This window comes from Pollicipes pollicipes, unplaced genomic scaffold (assembly GCF_011947565.3).
Source record: "Pollicipes pollicipes isolate AB1234 unplaced genomic scaffold, Ppol_2.1 Scaffold_6138;HRSCAF=7277_pilon_pilon_pilon, whole genome shotgun sequence".
In the NCBI taxonomy this organism is placed as follows: domain Eukaryota; kingdom Metazoa; phylum Arthropoda; class Thecostraca; order Pollicipedomorpha; family Pollicipedidae; genus Pollicipes; species Pollicipes pollicipes.
The window spans coordinates 14,835,822-14,856,852 of record NW_023596818.1 but is presented as its reverse complement, the minus strand read 5'-3'; the positions used below and the strand labels follow the sequence as shown (position 1 = coordinate 14,856,852).

Sequence of the window (21,031 nt, the reverse complement as noted above, 5' to 3'; positions counted from 1 at the left end):
ACCCTCCGAGAGCGAGTCGGACGAGGTGAAGACCACGTGACCGCCGGCGGCGCCGTCCGACGCCGAGCTGCCCGCCGAGAATCGCCGCCGGGCCGGGCCTGTGACGTCACCGGTCACTTGCTGCGCTGGCGTGTCGTCGGTGAGACGGCGCAGCGTGTGCGGGCGGCCGACGATACCGTACACGTCGGCGTAGTCCGCCCCGGCGTCGATGTCGGGGATTTCGGCTGTGTCGGAGGTGTCGGCGGCCCTGGCTGTCGGCTGCCCGCTCGCTGCGACCTCGCCCGCCAGCTGCTGACGCTGCACGTGCTTGCTGATGACGCGCTTGGCTAGCGCCAGGCGCTGGCTGGAGGTGAGCGGGTCGCGTCCAGGGGCGGCGGACGTCGGCTCAGTGGAGGTGGTGTCCGCCGCCGGCTCGCCGCCGTCCGCTTCAGACGCCTCTCCGGTGGACGACGGGTCAGTCTCTGAGTCCGACCTTCCGACTTCCGCAGCGACCTCTGCGCTTGGCTCAACGGCAGGGATTGGGTCAGCAGAAGCCGATGCGGCTGACGCCGACGGTGCATCGGCAGGCTTGTGAGCAGGCTGAGCGGCCGTGCCATCACTCCCTGCCGCGACAGGCTGTCCCATCGGGGCGGAGTACGTGCCAGCGGTCGATGCAGCGGCTGGAGTGGAATAGGCCGCATCTGGCGCCGGCACTGGCTCTGGACTGGGCCGAGCCCCACTCTCAGAGGCACGCTCAAGTGTGGCTTCAGGCACTGTTTCGCGCAGTCGCTCTGCGGCAGAGCTCAGGCCGAGATGGGCTGTCACACCAACTGGCCGCGGGCGTTCCCTCGCCGCTTCGCACCGGTCGGGGGTGGTGTTTTGGCAAGTAGGCATTACAGGGTCAGAGTTCACGGAATGATTCGACTCCCGCGCCGACACATTGGCTGCTTTTGTGGCAGTTGTCGGCATCGGCGATGGCTGAAGTGAGTGCGAGTTCGCGTGCTGCCGGCTCTGAGACGATTCGGTCACCACGGTCTGGAGAGGTGAAGATGCTTGGTAGGAAGTCCCAGTACCACTGGGGCCCGTGGATGCCACATCCGTGGCATTACTATATATCGGGAATGGTTGACTAGCTGTCACTTCTCTAGCCTTCGGGGGAACGGCCGGAGCCTGACTCGTTGACGCCTGTGACGTTTCCGAGACGGCAGACGGCCGTGGATCTGCAGCAACGCTGGCCTGGGATGCTGATGTGGATGGCCGTCCTGTGGCCGAGTCCGATGACGCAATAGGTGTTGCGCTTGCTAGGATAGGCTGAGTCGATGACGACGAAGGAGGTGCTGGAGCTGTGGAGGAGGACGAGACAGCTTGAACAGGTGCTGTAGAAGAAGACGAACTTGCTGATGCTTTTTCAGGCAGCCGGACTGTGTCGGAAGTCTCGGGCAGCTCCATGGTTGGGCGTGCATCGTTACCAGCTAGTGCTGCCCCCTTCCGATCCACCGTCAGGTTGCTGTAAACGGGTGCTTCTCCTGTCCCGCGATGCGCGTTCGAATCAGGACACGCTGGACTCGCTACAGCTAGCTTGTCATGAGAACCTTTCTGCAGCTGCGCCTGAGAAGGTGGTCTGACCCTTGCGGCCGCTGCTGTCTGCGCCTGTTGGCCACCGACAACGGGCACGCCCGCGTCGATGGCGACCACTGCACTAGTGCTATCCCTCGCCGCCGCCTGGTCAGCAACTGGCGTCTGGTAGACTCCATCGGACACCAGGTGTACTGAAGTCACGTTGGGCTCAGCATCGCCCTCAAGTGTTCCAGATGGCGTTCCTGATGGCGTTCCAGATGACAGTCCAGATGGCGCTCCAGATGACGCTCCAGATGGCGTTCCAGATGGCGTTCCTGATTGCGTTCCAGATGGCGTTCCAGATGACGTTCCAGATGGTGTTCCTGATGGTGCTCCAGATGGCGTTCCAGGCGATGGCGACATCGCCGCAGTGGGTGATGATGTGGTGGGATGAGTAGACAGTGCTGCTGTTGAGGGCGCCGTGTTGAGAGAATGGGGAATAGCTGGTGCTGTCAGCGAGGCTGACAAGCTGGGATGAGCTGGGGAACGAACGAGGCTGTAGAGGGACGGGGCTGGGACACGCAGCAGAGGGGTGACGCTTCGGCAGAGGTGACTGAGGCGGGGTTGCGTAATCCTTTGATTTGGAGTTTTCATCTGGAATAAAGCACGACGGGGTTAATAATTTTAGCTATGTATGTGTCTCATCTAAATCACGCCGTTTAACGGCATCACGAACATTAATAGGAAGCTGTGGTGGTACTTCTTGACGCTTATTACTATGCCGGGTATTATTACTTGTAACAGATGCCCAAAAAAGCACGGCAGTGATAAATATACTAGAACATATCATCACTATTTCCGGCTATTAAGAGCTTAATCGGTAGCGGAGCACAAATTCTGTCTGAAAGAATCACGATGGATCGCAAGTCAGCTTCAACTAGGCCATCGTTATGTCTCCTTACACATCTTACATCCCCAGGCTAGGGAACGATCGACGATACGGCTGAAATCGGAAGCTGGGAGCAGAATTACAAGGAGCACAAAACATCAAAAACATCATGCAAGCCTTAGTGAACTGAAAACGTTAGCAACGCAGCACTACACGCTTATGGTATGGCCTATGTGATGCATGCAAAAGTATATCCATCTGTACACATAATCCCTACAAGAAGCACGCCTAAAACAGAGACACAGCCCCTCCCAGACCCCATCAGGTTAACTGGATCCTCGAAGACAACATGGCTCCTCCTGCCGCCGCCAGACCGTAACACGTCTGCGTGCTGCTGTGGAACAGAACACCGCGCTCTGTCCAGCTGGGAAGCACAGCAAGGCCCGGCTCGTCGACGCCGCTGCCCGGGCAGAAGCTGCCCTGAACTGCAGCGGGCAGAAGCTACCTAGAGCTGCAGCGGGCAGAAGCTGCCCGGAGCTGCAGCGGCCGCCCGACGAAGCGTTAGTTGACTGGCTCACAGGCGGCGCCCGGCCGCTCACTAACCGTCGTCAGAGTCAAGCTCCGAGGAAAGGGCGGAGCACTCGTCACTCCGGACCGGACTATCTGCAACTGACAGCGCTGTCATCGGCCGGGGCACGCCTCGGGCCTGCGGTCAGGACGGTCACGCGGCCACGGGCAGGGCTGGCCCGGCCGGCGCCGACCCTCGCTCCCGGCGGCGACCAGGTCCCGAGCTATTGGCGATTTAGCGTGAGAGTCGTGAGAGGCCCGAGAGGAAGGCGGCTTTGGTAGAGGGCTTGCGTGAACGACCTTCGGGGACCAGACTTTGCTATCTAGTCATTGACGTGTGGTGCAACCGAACCTCTTGCGGAGCCGACCATAAGTTGTGGTCACGTCCTGAGTTCTGACTTCGCTACTAAATTGCTTGAGCTGAACATTTTTGCGAATGCTGGATGTACCACAAACAATGTAAAGTAATTCTCGCAACTTGAAGCTTAGTGCCAGACCTTTTAGTTTCGATAATCTTTATTCATGTTTCATTATGTTTTGGCTCGGTCAGAGAGAGCTTTTCCATCGTGTAAAGTTCCCCTTCACACATGTAAATGGCATTTGTGTAAAAATGAAATAAATGGTATCAACCAAAACAAACAATTATCATTCTTCTCAACCAGCACAACACAGTCATTCCGTGATAAGCAAATGCGTGGAGCAGCAAAATCATTAATAAATCATAAGCAAAGCATTCAGTGCTGCATGCATTTATCAGGTTACGGAAACCTTTGACACCGGAGCAAAACATGGCATCAAGCAGCTCACACATCGCTTCCGTCTGGCCGCGTCGGTCAGTCAATAAGCAGCGGAGATGAGTAAATATTCTTCTTACTTACTATCGGCCTTGGCCGGCGCCAGGACCGTGGGGACGGAACTCGCCGCCGCCTGGCCGCCGGCCTTGACCTCGGCCGATCCCGGCGGCGCGCCCTCGGTGACCTCGACGCCCTGGGGCGGTCCCCAGATACGCATGAGGAACGGCTTGAGCTGGGTGCGGTTGAGGTCGAGGTAGGCCGCCTCCACGCTGCCGTGGTTGGCCGTCAGCGCCGTGACGATGTCCTCACGGGGGAAGCTGCCCCGGCCGGCCAGCTGCGAGTACTGCGCCGCCGCCGCCCGCCGGCGCGTTAGCCCGCCGCCGCTGCTGCCGTCGGCGGCAGAGGAGAGGGTGCCGCCAGCTCGAGCACCGGCATGCGGCGCAATCTCGCAACATCGATGGTTCGTCCTTCCAGTACAGAACATGTAGTACAGAACGGGAGGCACGCTGCTTATGAAATCCTAGCACATGCAGCGGTTCGTAACAAAGTCGCCGTGGGGCAACCGCCCATCCCTATAAGCTCAGGGGGTCCTGCAAGGCAGATAACGTCAATATCACCTCACAGCCGATGCTTCGTCTTCCATTTTTACTTAACGTAAGTGAACCTACGTCGATGCACTGACCTTCTTTCTGCGCTGCTCAACACACTCGGTCACTGCGGTCCAGACGTTGCCCTTGTGCAGACGGAGCGCGTCTCGGGCCTCCTTGTTCGAGATGGTGCCTGATGGGGTCGACTCAGTTAGAAGTGGCTGATCCCGCGTATGGGGTGCTTGGTGATACGGTGATCAATCAAGCCTGGCATTCCGGGGAGTGTCGGAGGGCTTGAGCTAGACCATTCACGGTCTTGTTCGGTGAGGATTGACCGATCCATATACGCGACTTAAGGTCCATAACGCTTGGCAGTCCACCCAATGAATTCATTTGATTTTGTTTCCACCATTGCATGATGCTAACGTCCGACTACAAACTGCACCCCACCAAGAGGCAAGTACGCGCACATCTGCGATGCTACCCCTGAGCCGCCTGTTCACACCCACCAACGATCATTCGATCAAGTGATCACAGATCCGCCCCACACTCACCGACGTCATTCTCGCGCCTCTCATGACCGTAGTTGGTGGCCAATGTGCAGACGGTCTCGATCATGCTGTCCAGATTGTCCAGGAGCCAGGCCACGGGTGGCTGCGCTCCGCAATGGTTCAGCGCTATCTGGAGGTCCTCCGGGGAAAAGCTGTGCTTCTCAGCGTCCTGCCGCAACGCACGGCTGCCGTTGGGATGCGGCCAAAGCCGAAGGCGAGGCTGCGTCAAGGCTCTGGTCTGCTTCAGCGTTGTTCGCAATGCGGTAAATGAGCTGGCATAACAGCGTTAAACACTTTGGCACGGTGAGGATAAACGGTTCGATATCTTATCACGCGCTAGTTCACGCAGTGACGGCTGGCTGCCTGGTTGACACAACTCATAATCTGCTTCACAAGCTCACCACAAAGGTCTTGCAAATCCTCACAGACACATATATGCGTTTGGGTTGTGCACAAGCAGCTTGAGTATGGTATAGTATTTATTTGTTTAAAGCAGAGTTATTCCTCATAAGGCCCATGAAAAATGGAAAAAGTAGATAGTGCGGCTTATGCGGACTGGATCACGCTATTTGCTTGCTCAAAAAGAGCTGAAGCCGACGCGTTTTTTTTTGCAACGGAAACAATTTTGCATCGTTGCACCAAGCCCACTGTAACGACACATCTAACCAGTCGCCGGCTGGCGGCGCCGGTTGGATGCCAGTCTGTTCGACGTCGGCCGCTGGTGTTGGGCATCCGGAGCTATTTCACACTTCTGGTTCCCTCTAAGTATCTTCGTTTTATAGAAAACAATGGGCTAAACACATTTGAACTACGAGATTATAAAGGTCATGGCTTAATAAGGCTATGACTTTGAATACTTAGCTGAAGAGAATGTTCCACATCTAAAGATAATGAAGCAGGGATCAGCTTTGATACCATAAGCTCACTTATAACTACTGGTACACTTTTAAGCTGAAAAAGCTGCTTTAGACAAGATCACTTCTCTCTTTAGTGAATATGTTCCTCAGGACGGCAATTTTTATTACGTCATCGCACCTTGCAAAACATTGATTGAGACCCAATTGACGTCCGTCATATCTGGAACTCATGCCCACGAATGCCAGATATGAACGAAATGACATTTATATTTTTCTTGGCCTTGATCGCCGCATGGCTAATGGAGTGGCAGAAGGTAGATGACGTTGTTATGGCATCATGAATGCTCGAGTGACCTTGAAATAGTCTCCCCGAAATTACCTGCACGTATTTGCGGGTCTGTAGTTCAGAAACTACGAGGGTTTAAGTCTTAGGAAAGGCTGTCTGTTCTGAAACACACCGAATGATCTTCAAGATGGGTATTTCAAGTCAAAGCTCCATACGAATGTGGAACACTCCCTTCATCTACAGTATGATTACCTTAGTTCAGAACCACATCTGAACTAAAACGTTTCCTTTTGAATAAATGTTGAAGCTGAACCAATGGGTTATATCTCGCTGGCCGGCACCCACATGCAGAATGACGACATCATGAGAACCATAGAACCGGATATCTGCTCAAAGAGAACACACACAGTTGCACGCTATCACGAGAAGCTGTTCCCGGACCATGCACGCGATTGCGGCTGGTTCTGTGGCCGAGTGACCGCTGCCTACCCTCAGCATGAGGACAAGCTCCATGCCCTGGCTGCCGGCGGGGTCACCTGGCGGCCTGCGCTGCATCATCAGCTCCTCCAGGCCCACCAGGTAATCCGAGCCGTCTGCAGGCTGCAAAACACAATCAAGCTCAGACAATAACTTCCGCCCATGCCAACTGGGCGACGAGCAAGTCAAACAACCCACAGAAAGCATTCTTAAAAATGTACTGATAAGCACAGACCAAACGGTGAAATGAGTCCACGCGCCCCACGACAATCAATGCTATGCCACTCCATTCCACTCCCACAGAAAACGCTGCTAAAATGTTGTTTTTTTGAAGAGTACAGTTCAAACTCTGCAAAAGGAGTTTTCTCGCCCACATGCTTTGCCCAGATGTGCCTCCCCGGACGTCATTCGGACCTCGGGGCCGCATTCCCCATTACCAACAGCTGTCCATGAGTAACAACCCACGACGTCAGAGGTAAGTGCGTCACAGCAACTCCTACGGCTTGGAGGATGGTCGCTCGTGTAGGACGTAGGTACTTGCGACGCCATCGGTAGCAACTCCGGTAGATACTTCGCCAATGAGGAACGCGGCCCGGGTGAAGAGCGCCCTCTCCCGCTGGAGCGTGAGCCGCGGCCTACCTTGCGACCCACATCCCCGCCGTACGAGAGCTTCCTGGACCTGTCAGCGGTGCCGGCGAACCTAGCCGGGCTCTCTCCGCGGCTGGAGCCGCCCGACGTGTACGCTCCAAACGCCTGGGGATGAGCGGCAAGCAGTGTCGCTTGAGCGCGCTGCAAGACGCTTCACAGCGCGCAACGTGCCTCTCAGAACCGGTCGCCCAACATGCCAGATAAGAAATCTCATAATTGAAACGCCCACTGCGTATTGTAAGTATATATATATACACACATATATATATATATATATATATATATATATATATATATATATATTATTTGTAGTCGTTCGCATATGACGGCAACTCCGGCGCCCGAACCTACCCTGGAGTCACTGACGGTGGAGTGGACCGACGATTTGGAGGAGGAGCGGGGCTGAAAGCGAGAGCCCAGAGTGCCAAATGAGGACCAGGGGTCGCTGCGCTCCTCCCGCTCACGGTGGCCAAACGCCTGCAAACGACGCGGCAGAGAGGTGGCGAGGTGGTTCGGCACAGAGGTGGCGGAGAGAACGTGCCAGCAGAAGCCCGACATAGCAAACACAGAGCTGGACAAGTGCAGCGGAAACGCTTGAGATGCTGCCAATTGGTTATTTCCGCAGAGATAGCAGGTGCAAACACTGAGGTTTACAACATCAGAGTAAACGCAAGTTGTGAGAGGTATTGTCAATGACTTAGCTGTAGAGGGAATATCGGCTTTATTATGAAAAACGACGGCCGAAAAGACGTAAAATACTTCCTACGTGATGAAAGACTGCAGAAAACAACGCCAATCAGAGCGAAGAAGTCAGCGATAAGCGGTCGAAGCAATGAAGCCGTAGATGAAAGTGCATCCCAAAGCTTGCGCAAGCACAATCATTAACATGAACTTGTGTACGCTTCTGCCACCATACACAAGTTTGCTTCTGCCAAACACATCGCGCAGACAGTAGCTGCACTGACGAAACACATGCGCTGCTTCCAGTCCTGTTCAGCGTACCTGAAATGACTGCGTCCGCTTCAGGTTAGGCAGCTGACGGCTTGCGTAGCGGAATGGCTCGTACTCGCCGGTGAGCGAGGTGCGCGAGCCGGCTCGGGGCAACGAGGCGCGCGAGCTGTACAGCTCGCTCGCGCCCAGGTCATCATTGGTCTGCCAAACACGCCCGGACGGCGTCACCAGAAGGCAGCGGTGGACTGCAGCGAGGGTGAATGTCCTAATATGGTTGCACTGACCGTAGACATGTGATGGCAAACGACGGACAAAATATATAGCTGAGCAGGGGACTGCAGATAGCCTCTGCAATTGTGCCGAATACGCTAAGGTCTGGTTAAAATAAAGCGTGTTTTCAAGTACAGTTGATTGCAACGCGATTGGAGAGAGAGGGAGGGAGAGAGAGAGGAAGAGAGAAAAAGAAAGAGAGGGAGAGAGGGTGAGATAGATGTACTACAGGGTCCATCGCAGAATCTATATTCCCACGCCCTTTCTCCCTCTCGCCCTTTCTCTCTCTCCCTCCCTCTCTCTCTCCCTCCCTTTCTCTCTCGCTCTCCCTCCCTCCCTCACTCTCACTCTCACTCTCACTCTCACTCTCACTCTCACTCTCACTCTCACTCACTCTCACTCTCACTCTCATTCTCACTCTCACTCTCACTCTCACTCTCACTCTCATTCTCACTCTCACTCTCACTCTCACTCTCACTCTCACTCTCACTCTCACTCTCACTCTCATTCTCACTCTCACTCTCACTCTTACTCTCCCTCTCTTTCGCTCCCTCCCTCGCTCTCTGTCTGAAATTTCTCACCTGTGTGGCGATGGTCTGAGGCGGTGGCGAGGTGCCCGTAGACTGAGTCCGTTTATTGCGGTCGCCCCTTTCCTCGCTCTTCTTCGCGGGGCTCGTGTTGACGCTCTCTGTTGCCGGCGCAGGCGCAGGCGCCGCCGCCGCCGCCGCCGGCACGGGCGCAATTTCCGCCGCCGCCTCACTCACTGGCTCGCGTCTCGCGGTCATCGCGTCTGTAACGGACCGGCACGTCCGTCAGCACTCCGCAACGTCACGCACACCACAGCACAGCACAGCACGCCACAGCACACCACACAGCGGCAGACGCGGGTCGCACGTCCATCCGCAGGCTCCTCTTCGTGTTCCACAGCGGCGGAGGTGCGGCGGCGGAGGCGGTGAGAGCACTATCCGGTCAGGAGCCGGGAGTTCGCGAGCGGAAATTGCCGCCTCTTCTAAGGTTACTGTCTCGCGCAACTACGTTCTACGCGCTACGTCTAACGCTAGCAATACGGCATCGGGGGCCGACCGTAGCTCCAGACGTAGGGAGCGGGATGCCACACGATCACATTACCTGAGCCTCTTCTTTCCCCGGCGCCCCCCAACTTCATCGCTTGCATACTGTCCACCAGGCCGGCGGGGGACGGCTCTCTTCCGCGGGACGCGCTTCCGGGCGAGGGGTCACGACCCCTGGATACGCCGCCGGGCGAGGGCTCGCGCCCGCGCGCCATCGCCGCCGGCGCCGGACTTCCCGGCGGCATGTTGCCGCGCAGAAAGCGACGTCGGCGCCGCTTCTTCTGCTGCCGCTGCTGCTGTTGCTGCTGCTGCTGTTGCTGCTGCTGCGCCGGCGGCGGCGCTGGCTGCGTGCGGCAGCACATGGAGCAGACGCGGGTGCCGGCCGAGTTCTGGAAGGTGCAGTGCTGGCAGTGCCAGGCGGCCGTCGGCGTGGGCGCGCGCGCATCCTCGGTCGGCTCGCTCTCGTCGTCCGTCTCGACGCCGGACACGTAGTCCTCCGACTCGGAGGCGTACCGGCTCAGCTCCATCTGGGAGCGCGCCATGCGGCGCGAGCGCGCGGCGCGCCCGGAGCGCGCGCTCGGCGCCGGCGACGGCTGGCGCAGGTCGCGGGACGAGACGAACGCGCCGCCGGCGGGGTAGCCGGTCAGGCTGGCGTTGCTGGGGTAGCGAACCATAGCGGGTTCGGGCGGCTCAGCCGGGTACCAGACACCGGCCGGGCCGTGGCAGGTCGGACACCCCAGCTGTGCCATCGACTGCGCCTGCCAAGACCAGAGGTACGCTATACTCTACCGATATCGCTCGGACGCGTGAATCTCCCGTAGACCACTTATTACAACACGTTTAGATGCTTAACTGACATGCGTTGCCAGCGCAAATTTAACGCTGAACTTGAAATCTCTCTCTCCCATCGATTGATAATTTGTCGAAGAGCTTAATACAATCAAGCATAATTTACCACACGTTAGCATTGTTTCCAGTATCTCTGTTTCCAGATTTTGACGAATAATGATGACAGAAAAGCATGGACCGCGACTATTTTTGTTTCGTTTCTGTGCCTGGTTCGCCGTGTACGGTTTCATGTCGATCTTACTTTTTCGTAACATATATGTTCATCTTTCACTTCGATAGTCGACAGAACATTTGCGAAGTGGGGCGATGGGAAACAAATTTGATCGTCATATTTCAACCGCCATTACCCGCACTTAACGTGTTAAAGGTAAAGAGTGGATTCCGGCGGTGATTCTGCTCAAGAGCTCGATTCTTGCAGTACCTTTGTGTATCTACATCTATGAAGATAGAGGGTCCATTACGCCTCTCCCACTCCATGGGCGCCATGACATGCCCACGCTCAGCACTCCTGCCTTCACTCCACACTCCTCCATCTACTCTACTCTCCTCCCTCCACTCCACACTCCTCTATCCATTTCCCATACTTCTACCTCTACTTAACGCTCCTTTCTCCACTCATCCCTGCGCTCCGCACTCTTCTATCCACTCCTCGTACTCGTTCTACTTTCCACACTCATCCCTCCACTCCATACTCATTACTCAACTCCCTTACTCCTTCCTGCACTCCACACTCCTTCCTGCTCCCCCGTACACTCCTCCCCCCCATTCCATGCACTCCTCCCTTCACTCCACACTCGAGCGATGAGGACGCTCACATGCATCATGTGTGGCACGAAGCCGGGCGGCGGGTGGTGGTGCGCCACCGTCGGTGAGCCCATGTCGCAGACGGAGCCGGCGGCCATCATCTGCGGCCAGCCGCGGCAGCTCTGGCCGCGCCGCGTCGTCACGAACCCCTGCCGGAGGGACACCGACACCCGTCAGCCGGCAGCGCTGCCGGTGGCGGCAGCGGCGCTGGTGCGCAGCTGCGGTGGTGATTCGGAACAGGGGCGTCATTATCCAAACGATCACTGAGAAACTACAAAGACTGGAATTAAGCTATTTTCTAATGTCATCTGCAAGACCATAGGACTAGTTATGTGACACCTGAAATCTGAAATTTAATGAGGAAGTGCCCCCCCCCCCCTCAAAACTGCACTTAGTGGGGGCACTGCTCTGAGATGTAGACACCATTAAGATGGAAGAACTCTGGTTGGTTTACTTACATATCGTGTTATATCACGGAAGCCAACCAAATTGTAGATGATTGATTCGCTGGCTCATTGTGGAATAATAACTAAACTCACAGTGACCAGAGGGAATACAGTAAAAGAGCAATTTAGACCTACTGCTTGCTGTCTGCAGTAATTCTTGCTCACAGATCAAGGGAATCTATCATAGACGAAATCCTCTAATCAAAGAACAATACCTGGCACATAAAGCATGGCCGCAAATCGCACACAAGCCGCGCCTCGGTTGACGGGTTACCGGCAGCATGTCGTGCTGAGGGTGCTGCTCCTGCGGGTACATCCACGGCTGCGGCGACATCTGGCCCGACATGGACTGGCTGCGAGGACGAATGACGTCTCCGGAGCGCTCCTGGCGGTACGCAGGCTCGCGGTCGGCTCGGGCACTGTGATTAATATGACGTCCTACTAGGCAGTTATAGGTGCCTATGCTATGGAGTGTTCTGGAAAGAACTAACATCGTTTTTCTACTACTCCCCCGCAAAAATCGGTGGTTCACTGTTCATACGAGGATTTTTCTTATCTGGACTCAAACGAAATACACGCGAAGTACGTTATATATCATCCTAGTCCGTGAAGACAGAACTACTGGCTAATTAAAAGGCGAAGAGTTATGCGGGTCCGTTCCTTTGATATAGCGTGACAGACGTCATCTTTAGTCTTGAGATAACTGGAGACGTGCTGTCTTCGCCGCTACACCTCCATCACCAGCCCACTGAGGTCGGACTAATGACTATCCGCGCGCCGCCCCGCTTGGCTTACGTCGGCGCAGACAGGCGGTGTCTGCCACTGGTGGCGCTCCTGCGAGTTGATGTCTGCGACGGTGGCCGGCAGGGCGGCGCTGGCGTCGTCGGATGGAGGCCGGCCCGAGTCGGCCGACGAGCGACTGAGGCTGCGCTGCGTCTGCTGACGACCGCCGCCCAGCGAGAGCGTCTGCACCGACGGCTCCTCCCACACCGACGACAGGCCACCTGGCGGCGGCGAGGCGGGTTGGCGTGTAGGTCGCGATGCCGCAGGCTCGTTCCTGATAAAGTGAGAAGCCGCATGACACTGATAAACGTGCTGTTTATCAAGCAAACAAGCAAGCTGTGGAAACATCTGCGACGTGCTGTCCTGTTGCTGTTTCGCAGGTTGTGAGGGAGGACCTTCTATTCGAAGGTGGCAGGCCAGCTGTTGGTGAGCGGACGGGGTGGGGGGAGGTCGTGAGGTCGGAGACTCGAGAGCGGTCGGAGCTGACCTGTGGCTGCACCATGGCGTGGCCGGCCATGGTGCGAGGAAACCGTCTGGGGGGGGGGGGGGGGAGAAGGAGGAGGAGGAATATGAGTGCTGAAGAATTTGCCTCCTGCGATAGGGATGAAGGGACGAATTTAGCCTCAAGGGGAAGGCAGACAAGGGCAACACAAACGGCTGGGAGCGAGGGCTAGCTGCACGGAAAAGTTATTTCTTATGGAAAAGATAAAGAAAGCGGATTGTGCGGAAAGCAAGCCCATCCCAGTGATGTGACGTCATCTAACAAAAATTTGAAGGGGTTCCGCTAGAAGCGATTACGGTACACTCGGCTGCTTTCCAGGCAGGAAGCGGTAGATTAGAGTAGAAGAAGGGGAGCTATTAACATAATCAGTAAAACACGTGTGGGTTATTACAAATGTACTTGGATTCACGTGAGATGTGAATGCACCTCGGGATCAGTCAAAATATGCATGGAGCTAAAAGGCGGAAGCGATTCCTTAGAATTGGTGTGGCTAATCGGAGTTGAAGTTGAGTCCATATATATATATATATATATATATATATATATATATATATATATATATGAACATGACAGCATGTACGGCCAAAAACACCTCAAAATTTGTCTCTCTTGTATAAAATGTATTATGTAGGCTTTCATGAAACTCATATTACTCGTCATCTCCTAAACTGTGATCAACATACTAGATTTCATCGAAACCAATTCCGCAGTAGAGACATTTATCTTTGAATCGGGATCTGAGTCCAATCAGTGCTGCTGTGCTGCTCGGCGTCAGAGTCGAAATCAGCCAAACGTTCGATGGGTGGGGGTGGACTCGATACTGGTTTGCGGGAATTGGGCGATGCTTTAACATGGCATGAGGATAGCAAACCACTAACGCCAAATTGAAGCTACAGTCGGACTTCCGAAAGGCACTTGTGAAACATAACCGAGTGATGTTCATTGTCATATTATTACCAAACTCAAACTGAACTAATTTCTGCAGTCCGCTTATAAAAGTCTTAGCATCGTGTTCAAATAAAATTTGGTGCATTTGTTTGATGACATTGTCGTAAACCACACTTCACAGCATAAAGATAAAGAATAATTCCAAACGAGTTTTCATCGTGTGTACTAAAACAGCTAAATTATGTACAGCAATGGGGGACCTCATCTCGCGTCTTCTTAACCTGCGCCGTTTAAATGACAAAACCACGAACAGCCGAAGACACCAGATGCATCTGTCTTAAACCACAACTTCAGCTGGATGCATTCGTACGTCACCTTTCATCCCCTAGTCATTATTTAATAACTTAACATTGATCAAAGTGGGGCCAGTAATCAAGACATCCGTCGACGCATTCATTCCGTTGGAAGCGACCTGCACCAGATGTGTGGCTCAACTGTTATCAATTAGCGCGACATTTGTGGCTGCCGCGGCGGCAGACAAGTGATTTCAGACGATCTGCAGCGGCTTGGCAGGCTGCCAGCCAGAATAAAATGGTGGCGGCAGTGAAAGAGGCGGCGGTTCACCGCGTTGCAGGCAGCACAAAGACAAGTAGAATTGGCTGATTTGTGGACGGTGGAGTGTCAGATAAGTCATTACTGTGGTAGACGTGGGGGTGGTCCCCATGTATTCGCACAGGTATAGGAATGCGGATATCTTGGCTAACATACCAGGTGAGCCACTTTTTGTGTTAGCGGCGGCGGTGAGGTTCGCAAAAAGTACTTCGGCAAGTTTTTGTTGCGGTAGGTGGCAGCGTAACCCAATTGGCATACAGACCGTGCGTTTTCGTGTGGATGATAGAGTGTATCTGCACTGACTCAAAAGACGTACCTTTTTGTGCAGGCGGAGGAGGCAGCGGTCGAACGCCCATGAATCGTTTCAGGCTTCCCATGACACCGGAAGCCGACTCTTTCCGGGGAAGGGCTGGCGACTGTTCGGAGACAGGGTCAGAGACACTTGGGTCACTCGACTACGGACCGAACGGAAGCTAGTCATGTGGAACTCATACAGTGCCGTGAAGGTAGAGTCTATTTCTTAAGTAAATTAATTGCCGTTAATAGGGAGAGCAAATGTTAATATTCATCACTGGTTAATTCATACCAAGCTTTTAGACATTGACGTTACAGCGTTCAAATAGCCATTCTTATTTTTGTCGACCCGTTGTTTCATGAGCACATTGCTCCACATGTAGGAATACGTTCTGGATCACAAATGTCTCACCTCTGCCTCGCGCTAAACACAGCAACAGTCGCTTAAAAATAGCTGCTCGCACCTGCTCTTTTTTGCCGAAGAGCCCGAATCGCTTGTTCCTCCTGGGCGGCGGCACGGGCGGCGACTGCAGGTCAGACTTGGGTGGCAGAGGGGGTCGAAACGGCCGAGGCGCGCCGTCCACGGCCTGAGGGCACAGCAACCAGCACTCAGACCGCGGCGACTGGAGACCGAGGGGAACTTCGGCGCACGCCGCAGGGCATACTGGTGTCGCTATTCGGAGATGTCGTTTTCAGCATCCGGACCAAACTAGTCTGACAATTTTGAATGCAGACAACCCATCAACGCATCTATCCCACAACTCAAAACATAAATTTGATCACGTTCAGCATGTCAGATCAAATATATCGTTTTGCACGCTTAGCACAGAGCCAACACATTTTAGCACGCTGTTTCACATAAAGTGTGGCTCAAAGGGTACACCTGTTCTTCGAAAATCGGTTTGACCTCTTCACTCCACTTCGGTTAATACCTGATGGCTATTTTTAGTTCATTCGAACCCTCGCCGGTGGCGCTTGAAAATTGTCCGATCCAATCCTGGACAATCCATGGATTTACCACATTTGTCAAGAGCAAAGCTGCTGGTAATGAAAAGCCCATTTTCAGATCTTTCAAACTCTTAAACACGAATCGGTGGTGTTCGCTAGCCTCTATTTGCGGCACATCTTGGCTACTTGAATTGACATAGAAGTGGGTTACGCACCATCAATGATAATCAATTTAGTTGGTAATTCAGCTTACCAGACGAAAATCAGCTCAAACAGTTTTGTCTCCATCTGCCACACCTCAGGCTTTAGCAACGCAAAGCGACTGGGTAACGGTTAATCGCTTACAGAGCAAATATGGGCTATTTATTACCAGCAAATACTTCTGTGGCTAGCTTTCGAGACCACTTGACCGTATAAACGCCAGTGACCAAAGCTGCCTGTCTGCCGAGGACTTGCCTTCCTGACGTGGGCGGTCCTCTTGGGGTGTCGGTGGTACATGTCGTCGCAGGAGAGGCAGAACACCTGGCCGCTGCACATGTCGCAGCGCACGGCCGAGGCCCAGCTGCCGCACAGGTCACAGTGCACCCGCTCCTTGGCCTCTCCTCCGCCTGCGAACAGCCCAACAAGAGATGATCAGTCACTGCTTGGGTTTCCCCAACCTGGCAAAATCCGAACAGGAGGTGACGTGGAACTGCTTTCTTGCTCAGGGTGCAGGCAGAGTACCATGTGGTGATGTGGAGTCGTTTTTCGATCTTATACGTCAGGAATGCGTCTTTGCGTCTATGCGTCTATGCGTGACGTGCGTCAAGTTTCTGCTCTACTGTCCGACAGGTAGCGGAGGAACGAGGGTGACTGAAACATGCACATACAGGCTACGTTTGAAACACACCGGCCTTCCGACGCGCAACAGGAAAGAGAATAACGCAGACGATGCATGGCTCTGCGGACAAATGAATCCATGGCCCCCAGAACAGGGGATATATTCATGATATTGGTAGGCATGTAATGGTAGGTATGCATTCATGATATTCGTAGGTAGGCACCTGGTGAATGCATGAAAGCGTTTGTGACGCGAAGGAAACCCAGTTTCTGTTGTAGATCAATCATCATCCGCACCGTTTTGGGCACACGTCACTCAGCATTTGTCACAAATCGCCATCAGCACAGTAGTTACAGTTTGTTCTGCTTCCAACGCCACTTAGGCTTATAATTGGCGACGACCTGTCATGTCTCCGTGCGTCACCAGCCGTCACGAGCCGCTGACACACCGGCATTGAGGAGGTTCGCTGTTATGACCAGATGGCGATGGACGTTTGGCACATTCTCACTCCATCGATTCGACAGCTTCACGTTGACAGCGTTCTTGCCTGTGGCTACTCGATGGTTCTCTAGCTGCCTATAGATGACATCTATCCGCATATGACGGGAAACGTGCGGATTGCACTTGCTGTTTAAAACAAGTGCAAGGCCAGAGATGTTATGGGACTTTGTTTTGCCAGAAGATTGGGCACGCATAAAAGTGAGAGTGGCAAACGTAGGTGGAGTCATAGCCGATTACACAAGCTAGCTAATGCAAAAGTAAACCATTATTATTGACTGTCGTCCTTAGTGGCGACAGCTCCGCCAGACAGCAGGAAAAGGATTGAAGCTATCCGTCAGCACGCGGAGACAAGCGCGCATCTGGGGTTCATTCGTCTATCACCGGGGACAAATACAAGCTTTGTAGTCTGGCTCCGTCAAATCCCCCCTCGTCTCTCTCTCTCTCTCTCTCTCTCTCTCTCTCTCTCTCTCTCTCTCTCTCTCTCTCTCTCTCTCTCTCTCTCTCTCTCTCTCTCTCTCTCTCTCTCTCTCTCTCTCTCTCTCTCTCTCTCTCTCTCCTCTCTCTCTCTCTCTCTCTCTCTCTCTCTCTCTCTCCCCCTTTCTGTTAGCCCTGGCTCTAACTCTTTTCGGGAGAGCCATTCCTGGTGTGCGATACACATGCGAGGCCCGGTCCATTACGCCGGAGCAGAACCCGCTTGGCCCCGCTGCGAGAATTGGCCGGTACCGGCGCCCGAGGCCGACCTCTTGAGATCACGAAACCGGAGGAGCACAGCGCAGGCGGCGTCTGGAGAGTAGCCAGCTGGGGCCCATCTGTGATGCTCTGGTGTTAAAATAAAATGTTGCTTTGGGCTGAGCAAGTCACGCAGCTTGCAGTCTTCAATAAAATCGTATTTTGTACAGTTTAACCAAGTTTCTGGCTGGTAGGCGATTAGTATCCGATCAAAGGCATGATGCCGCTGAAGGCTAAACAGCTGACTGGCCTGGCAAGCAGGTGTGTGAGGGAAGTTGCTTGGAGTCGTCTTGGTAGATGCATGCCACTTGGAACGCAAAGTGTAACTGGAGTAACCCACGCATGGCCGATGTGGTACAGCGTGGTTCTGCTGGTTTGGGAACGTCGAACTTCCGTCCAGTTCTCCAGCAAACTGCAATATTGTTGCAAGTGTTCTAATCACTTGTGCCAGGGACACAGTCCGAGCCCTGGCAAGGGGAGGGCACAGAATTGAGAAGGCACACCTAATGTTAATAGGGTGGGGGCTCACTTCTTAATGAGGGACATGGTTTTTTACTATTATTTACCTTCTTTGACTGGAGGGGAAGCCAGAAACTACCACGAGATCAATTCTGTTCTAATTATCAGGTAAATAATTTAAGCATGGGCGTTAGCTGAGTGCATGGAATAAATCGCAGGTGTTCTTCATTTTACAAAGGCTCATTGGACTCTTTCTATCCCGATAGAATTCAGAAGCTCTGCCAACATTTTAACCTGGGACGTGCAAAGATATTGAGGATTCCGCGAGCGTAGATTTTGAACCGAAATGGGTCCAAGGTTTGTGTAATCATGGCCAACCAACGTTTGCCTGGAAATGTTCAACATTCAGTCAGAACCGATCAGCGAGGCAGAAAAGTGTCGTTCCTTTAAACACGCACGCCCGCAAACTTAAATCCTGACACCTGGCGTTGCAGTCACCATCGGCCGCTCGGCGTCAGGCCAAGAGCGGTTACTAAGAGGTGGCCAACGAGCGCACGGACTATGGTGATGGAACTGGAATAGTAGAGATGTCTATGTTTCGTATTGCTGTAACTGTTTATCCGTCCAGAGGACAGACTCAAAAACTGTAAAAAGATGCGCCTCCCTCTAATCTTTGAACGATACGGCTCTATCTTTTTTTAAGACTTTCGAAGTATTATTGCACGGTGGTCGTTCGCGCGCGCATCGCAACCACCGCTTGGTGTTATTTTCAATGGCCAACGGACTCTTTTTAAACACTTGTCACACCCCATGCATTTTCCGGGCAAGGGGTCCCCTTGAACAGAAAACTAGGGAGCGCATTATTTTTCGGTCAAAGAAAAACCTTAGAATGGGTGTAGCTCACAGAAAAACATCAGCGTAAATATAAGTAAGGAATCACTGCTGTCGTTGTCGTTTGTCACTACTGTCGTTGCTAATTGTGTCGTTTTACCACCACGTCCACGATTATGCGACAAATGCGCTCACCACTATTCGGGCATGCGTTGACTTTTACCAGGATCAATCTGTACTTTTCAAATCTGCCACACACTGCAGTCAACTGTTGATTGTCCCGATCCAGGCCTCATCGTTCAAAAAAAGTTGTCACACGTTTGCAGACTGGCTAACTATGGATGGAGCTAGCATGACGAGCTGGCATGAGAAGCTAGCATCCCTTAAATAAAGATGACGCTAGCATGACAAGAACAGAAAGTACCTACAAAATTATATTTGACACAAAATTCATATTGTACTAATAGTGATGCGTTATGGTGTCTGCTACCTAGCATACCCATAGTTAAAATGACTGTTCAGTATTTATTTGGCCCAATATTCCCTCTGTTCCTAAGCATTTAGGGGACTCAGCAGAACATTTGGGGGGGGGGGACTCAAGTGAGCATTGGGTGGGGGATCAGGCCCCACAAAAGTATCTAATGTGATACCCCTGTCCTCGACCAACCTAAGAGGCCCTCTGGCACACGGGGTGCGCCCCCGTTCCTGTTCAGAAAAAGTTTCCTTGGTCGACTGGAGGCCCATTGTTAACATAGGGTTTTCTGTTAGGTGCTGCGGGCCTCTGGCCAAGAGATGGCCTCTGAATTGTTCAACGGCCGACCAATGCGAATCGCGGACCTTGCCTCGTCTCTGTTTGGGCAATGGGCCCCAGAGCTCAAAGCAACACGGAGGCGACTGCTCGGTGTTGGTAATCTCCTGCCGAAATAGAGGAACCCACTGTGCCGTGGGTCTCGAATCGGTGCGAGACCCCCTCTTGCCGACATTTGAGATCATGGCACTAAAGCGGGGGGGGGGGGAGGGAGTCGTCATTACTGTGACGTAAGACCAGTTCTTGAGACCCTTCGGCCCCTTCCGTCTCGCATTGGGCACTTCATTTTTGACCCTCCGGGGCTCTTCGGAACATCCTCTGACTCTTTCAACAAAGCCTGCGACGGACTCGAGGCCACTTACTGACACATGACCCTTGTTAGGCACTGTGGGCCCCTGACAGACGCAGCGGCCCCAAGATTGTCTCAAACACCCAGACCATTGCAAATCGTGTGCCCCGGCCTTGCCACCGTTTGAGAAAGCGCCCGCAGGGTTCAGACCGGCACGGAACCAGCTATTCGGCGTTGGTGGTCTCTGGCCGACATAGACGCCCGCAGTGCCTCAGGGGGTCCTCAGTCGGTGCAGAAGGCCACCTGGCTGATATTCCAGGTTACAGCCCCACGGCCCGGGACCTTGTCTGTGATCGACAGTCATAAGGGCCCTTCGGGCCCTTATGGCCTCCAGCCGGGCTCTTGATCGTCGGTTTCGGTGCCAAACCCCAGGCCCTCTTCCGGTCTCATCGAACACTGCCCTTGGTCGACTCGGTGTCACTTGCCAACACAGAGCCCCATGTTGGACACTGCGGACTTCTAACAGATACAGGGGCTCCAGCCAGTACAAATCGCTGGTCCCAGCTTTGTCGCTGCTTGGGAAGTGGGCCCTCTGGCACATACCGACACAGAGCCGATTGTGTGATATTGGTGGTACTTGATCGACATATAAGCCCTCATCGACTAAGTGGATTCAAATCGGCGCAAAGGTCTCTGTCATTTGAGGGTCCATCCCCGCAGGCCGGGGCCCCTGAAGAAGACTCCGAACAACGTTTTGTTCACCCAGGCCCTTCATTCAGGCCCTTAATAGTTCGTGCCAGTGAGCCCTTCAGGTTCACTTCGGGCCTCTTCGAACACTGCCTCCGGCCAACTCGGGTCCCCTTGTCAACAGGGAGTCCATGAAAGACGCTGGCGGCCCGACCAATATAAATCACTGGCCCTGGCTTTGTGGGAAATAGGCTTAAGGCTCATACCGGCACGGAGCCGGCCGCACGGTACTGGTGGT

The 21,031-nt window shown here is 53.8% G+C and overlaps 1 protein-coding gene across 1 annotated transcript in view; it reads right to left on the bottom strand.

The window, feature by feature from the left end:
* Positions 1 to 1,745: 1,745 nt before the first annotated feature.
* The window catches only part of LOC119105806 (E3 ubiquitin-protein ligase lubel), a 28,250-nt gene continuing 8,964 nt past the window's right edge, over positions 1,746 to 21,031 (bottom strand). The window contains exons 4-20 of the mRNA XM_037229321.1: positions 16,066 to 16,217; positions 15,126 to 15,248; positions 14,684 to 14,783; positions 12,378 to 12,586; positions 11,857 to 11,967; positions 11,148 to 11,285; positions 9,542 to 10,241; positions 8,995 to 9,203; positions 8,195 to 8,344; positions 7,544 to 7,669; positions 7,184 to 7,297; positions 6,557 to 6,667; positions 4,928 to 5,093; positions 4,469 to 4,566; positions 3,871 to 4,129; positions 3,029 to 3,088; positions 1,746 to 2,190 (exon numbers count right to left, since the gene is read on the bottom strand). Coding sequence (XP_037085216.1) covers positions 1,778 to 2,190; positions 3,029 to 3,088; positions 3,871 to 4,129; positions 4,469 to 4,566; positions 4,928 to 5,093; positions 6,557 to 6,667; positions 7,184 to 7,297; positions 7,544 to 7,669; positions 8,195 to 8,344; positions 8,995 to 9,203; positions 9,542 to 10,241; positions 11,148 to 11,285; positions 11,857 to 11,967; positions 12,378 to 12,586; positions 14,684 to 14,783; positions 15,126 to 15,248; positions 16,066 to 16,217 — 3,239 coding nt within the window. The 3' untranslated portion in view covers positions 1,746 to 1,777. The remainder of the gene's footprint in view (positions 2,191 to 3,028; positions 3,089 to 3,870; positions 4,130 to 4,468; positions 4,567 to 4,927; positions 5,094 to 6,556; positions 6,668 to 7,183; positions 7,298 to 7,543; positions 7,670 to 8,194; positions 8,345 to 8,994; positions 9,204 to 9,541; positions 10,242 to 11,147; positions 11,286 to 11,856; positions 11,968 to 12,377; positions 12,587 to 14,683; positions 14,784 to 15,125; positions 15,249 to 16,065; positions 16,218 to 21,031) is intronic.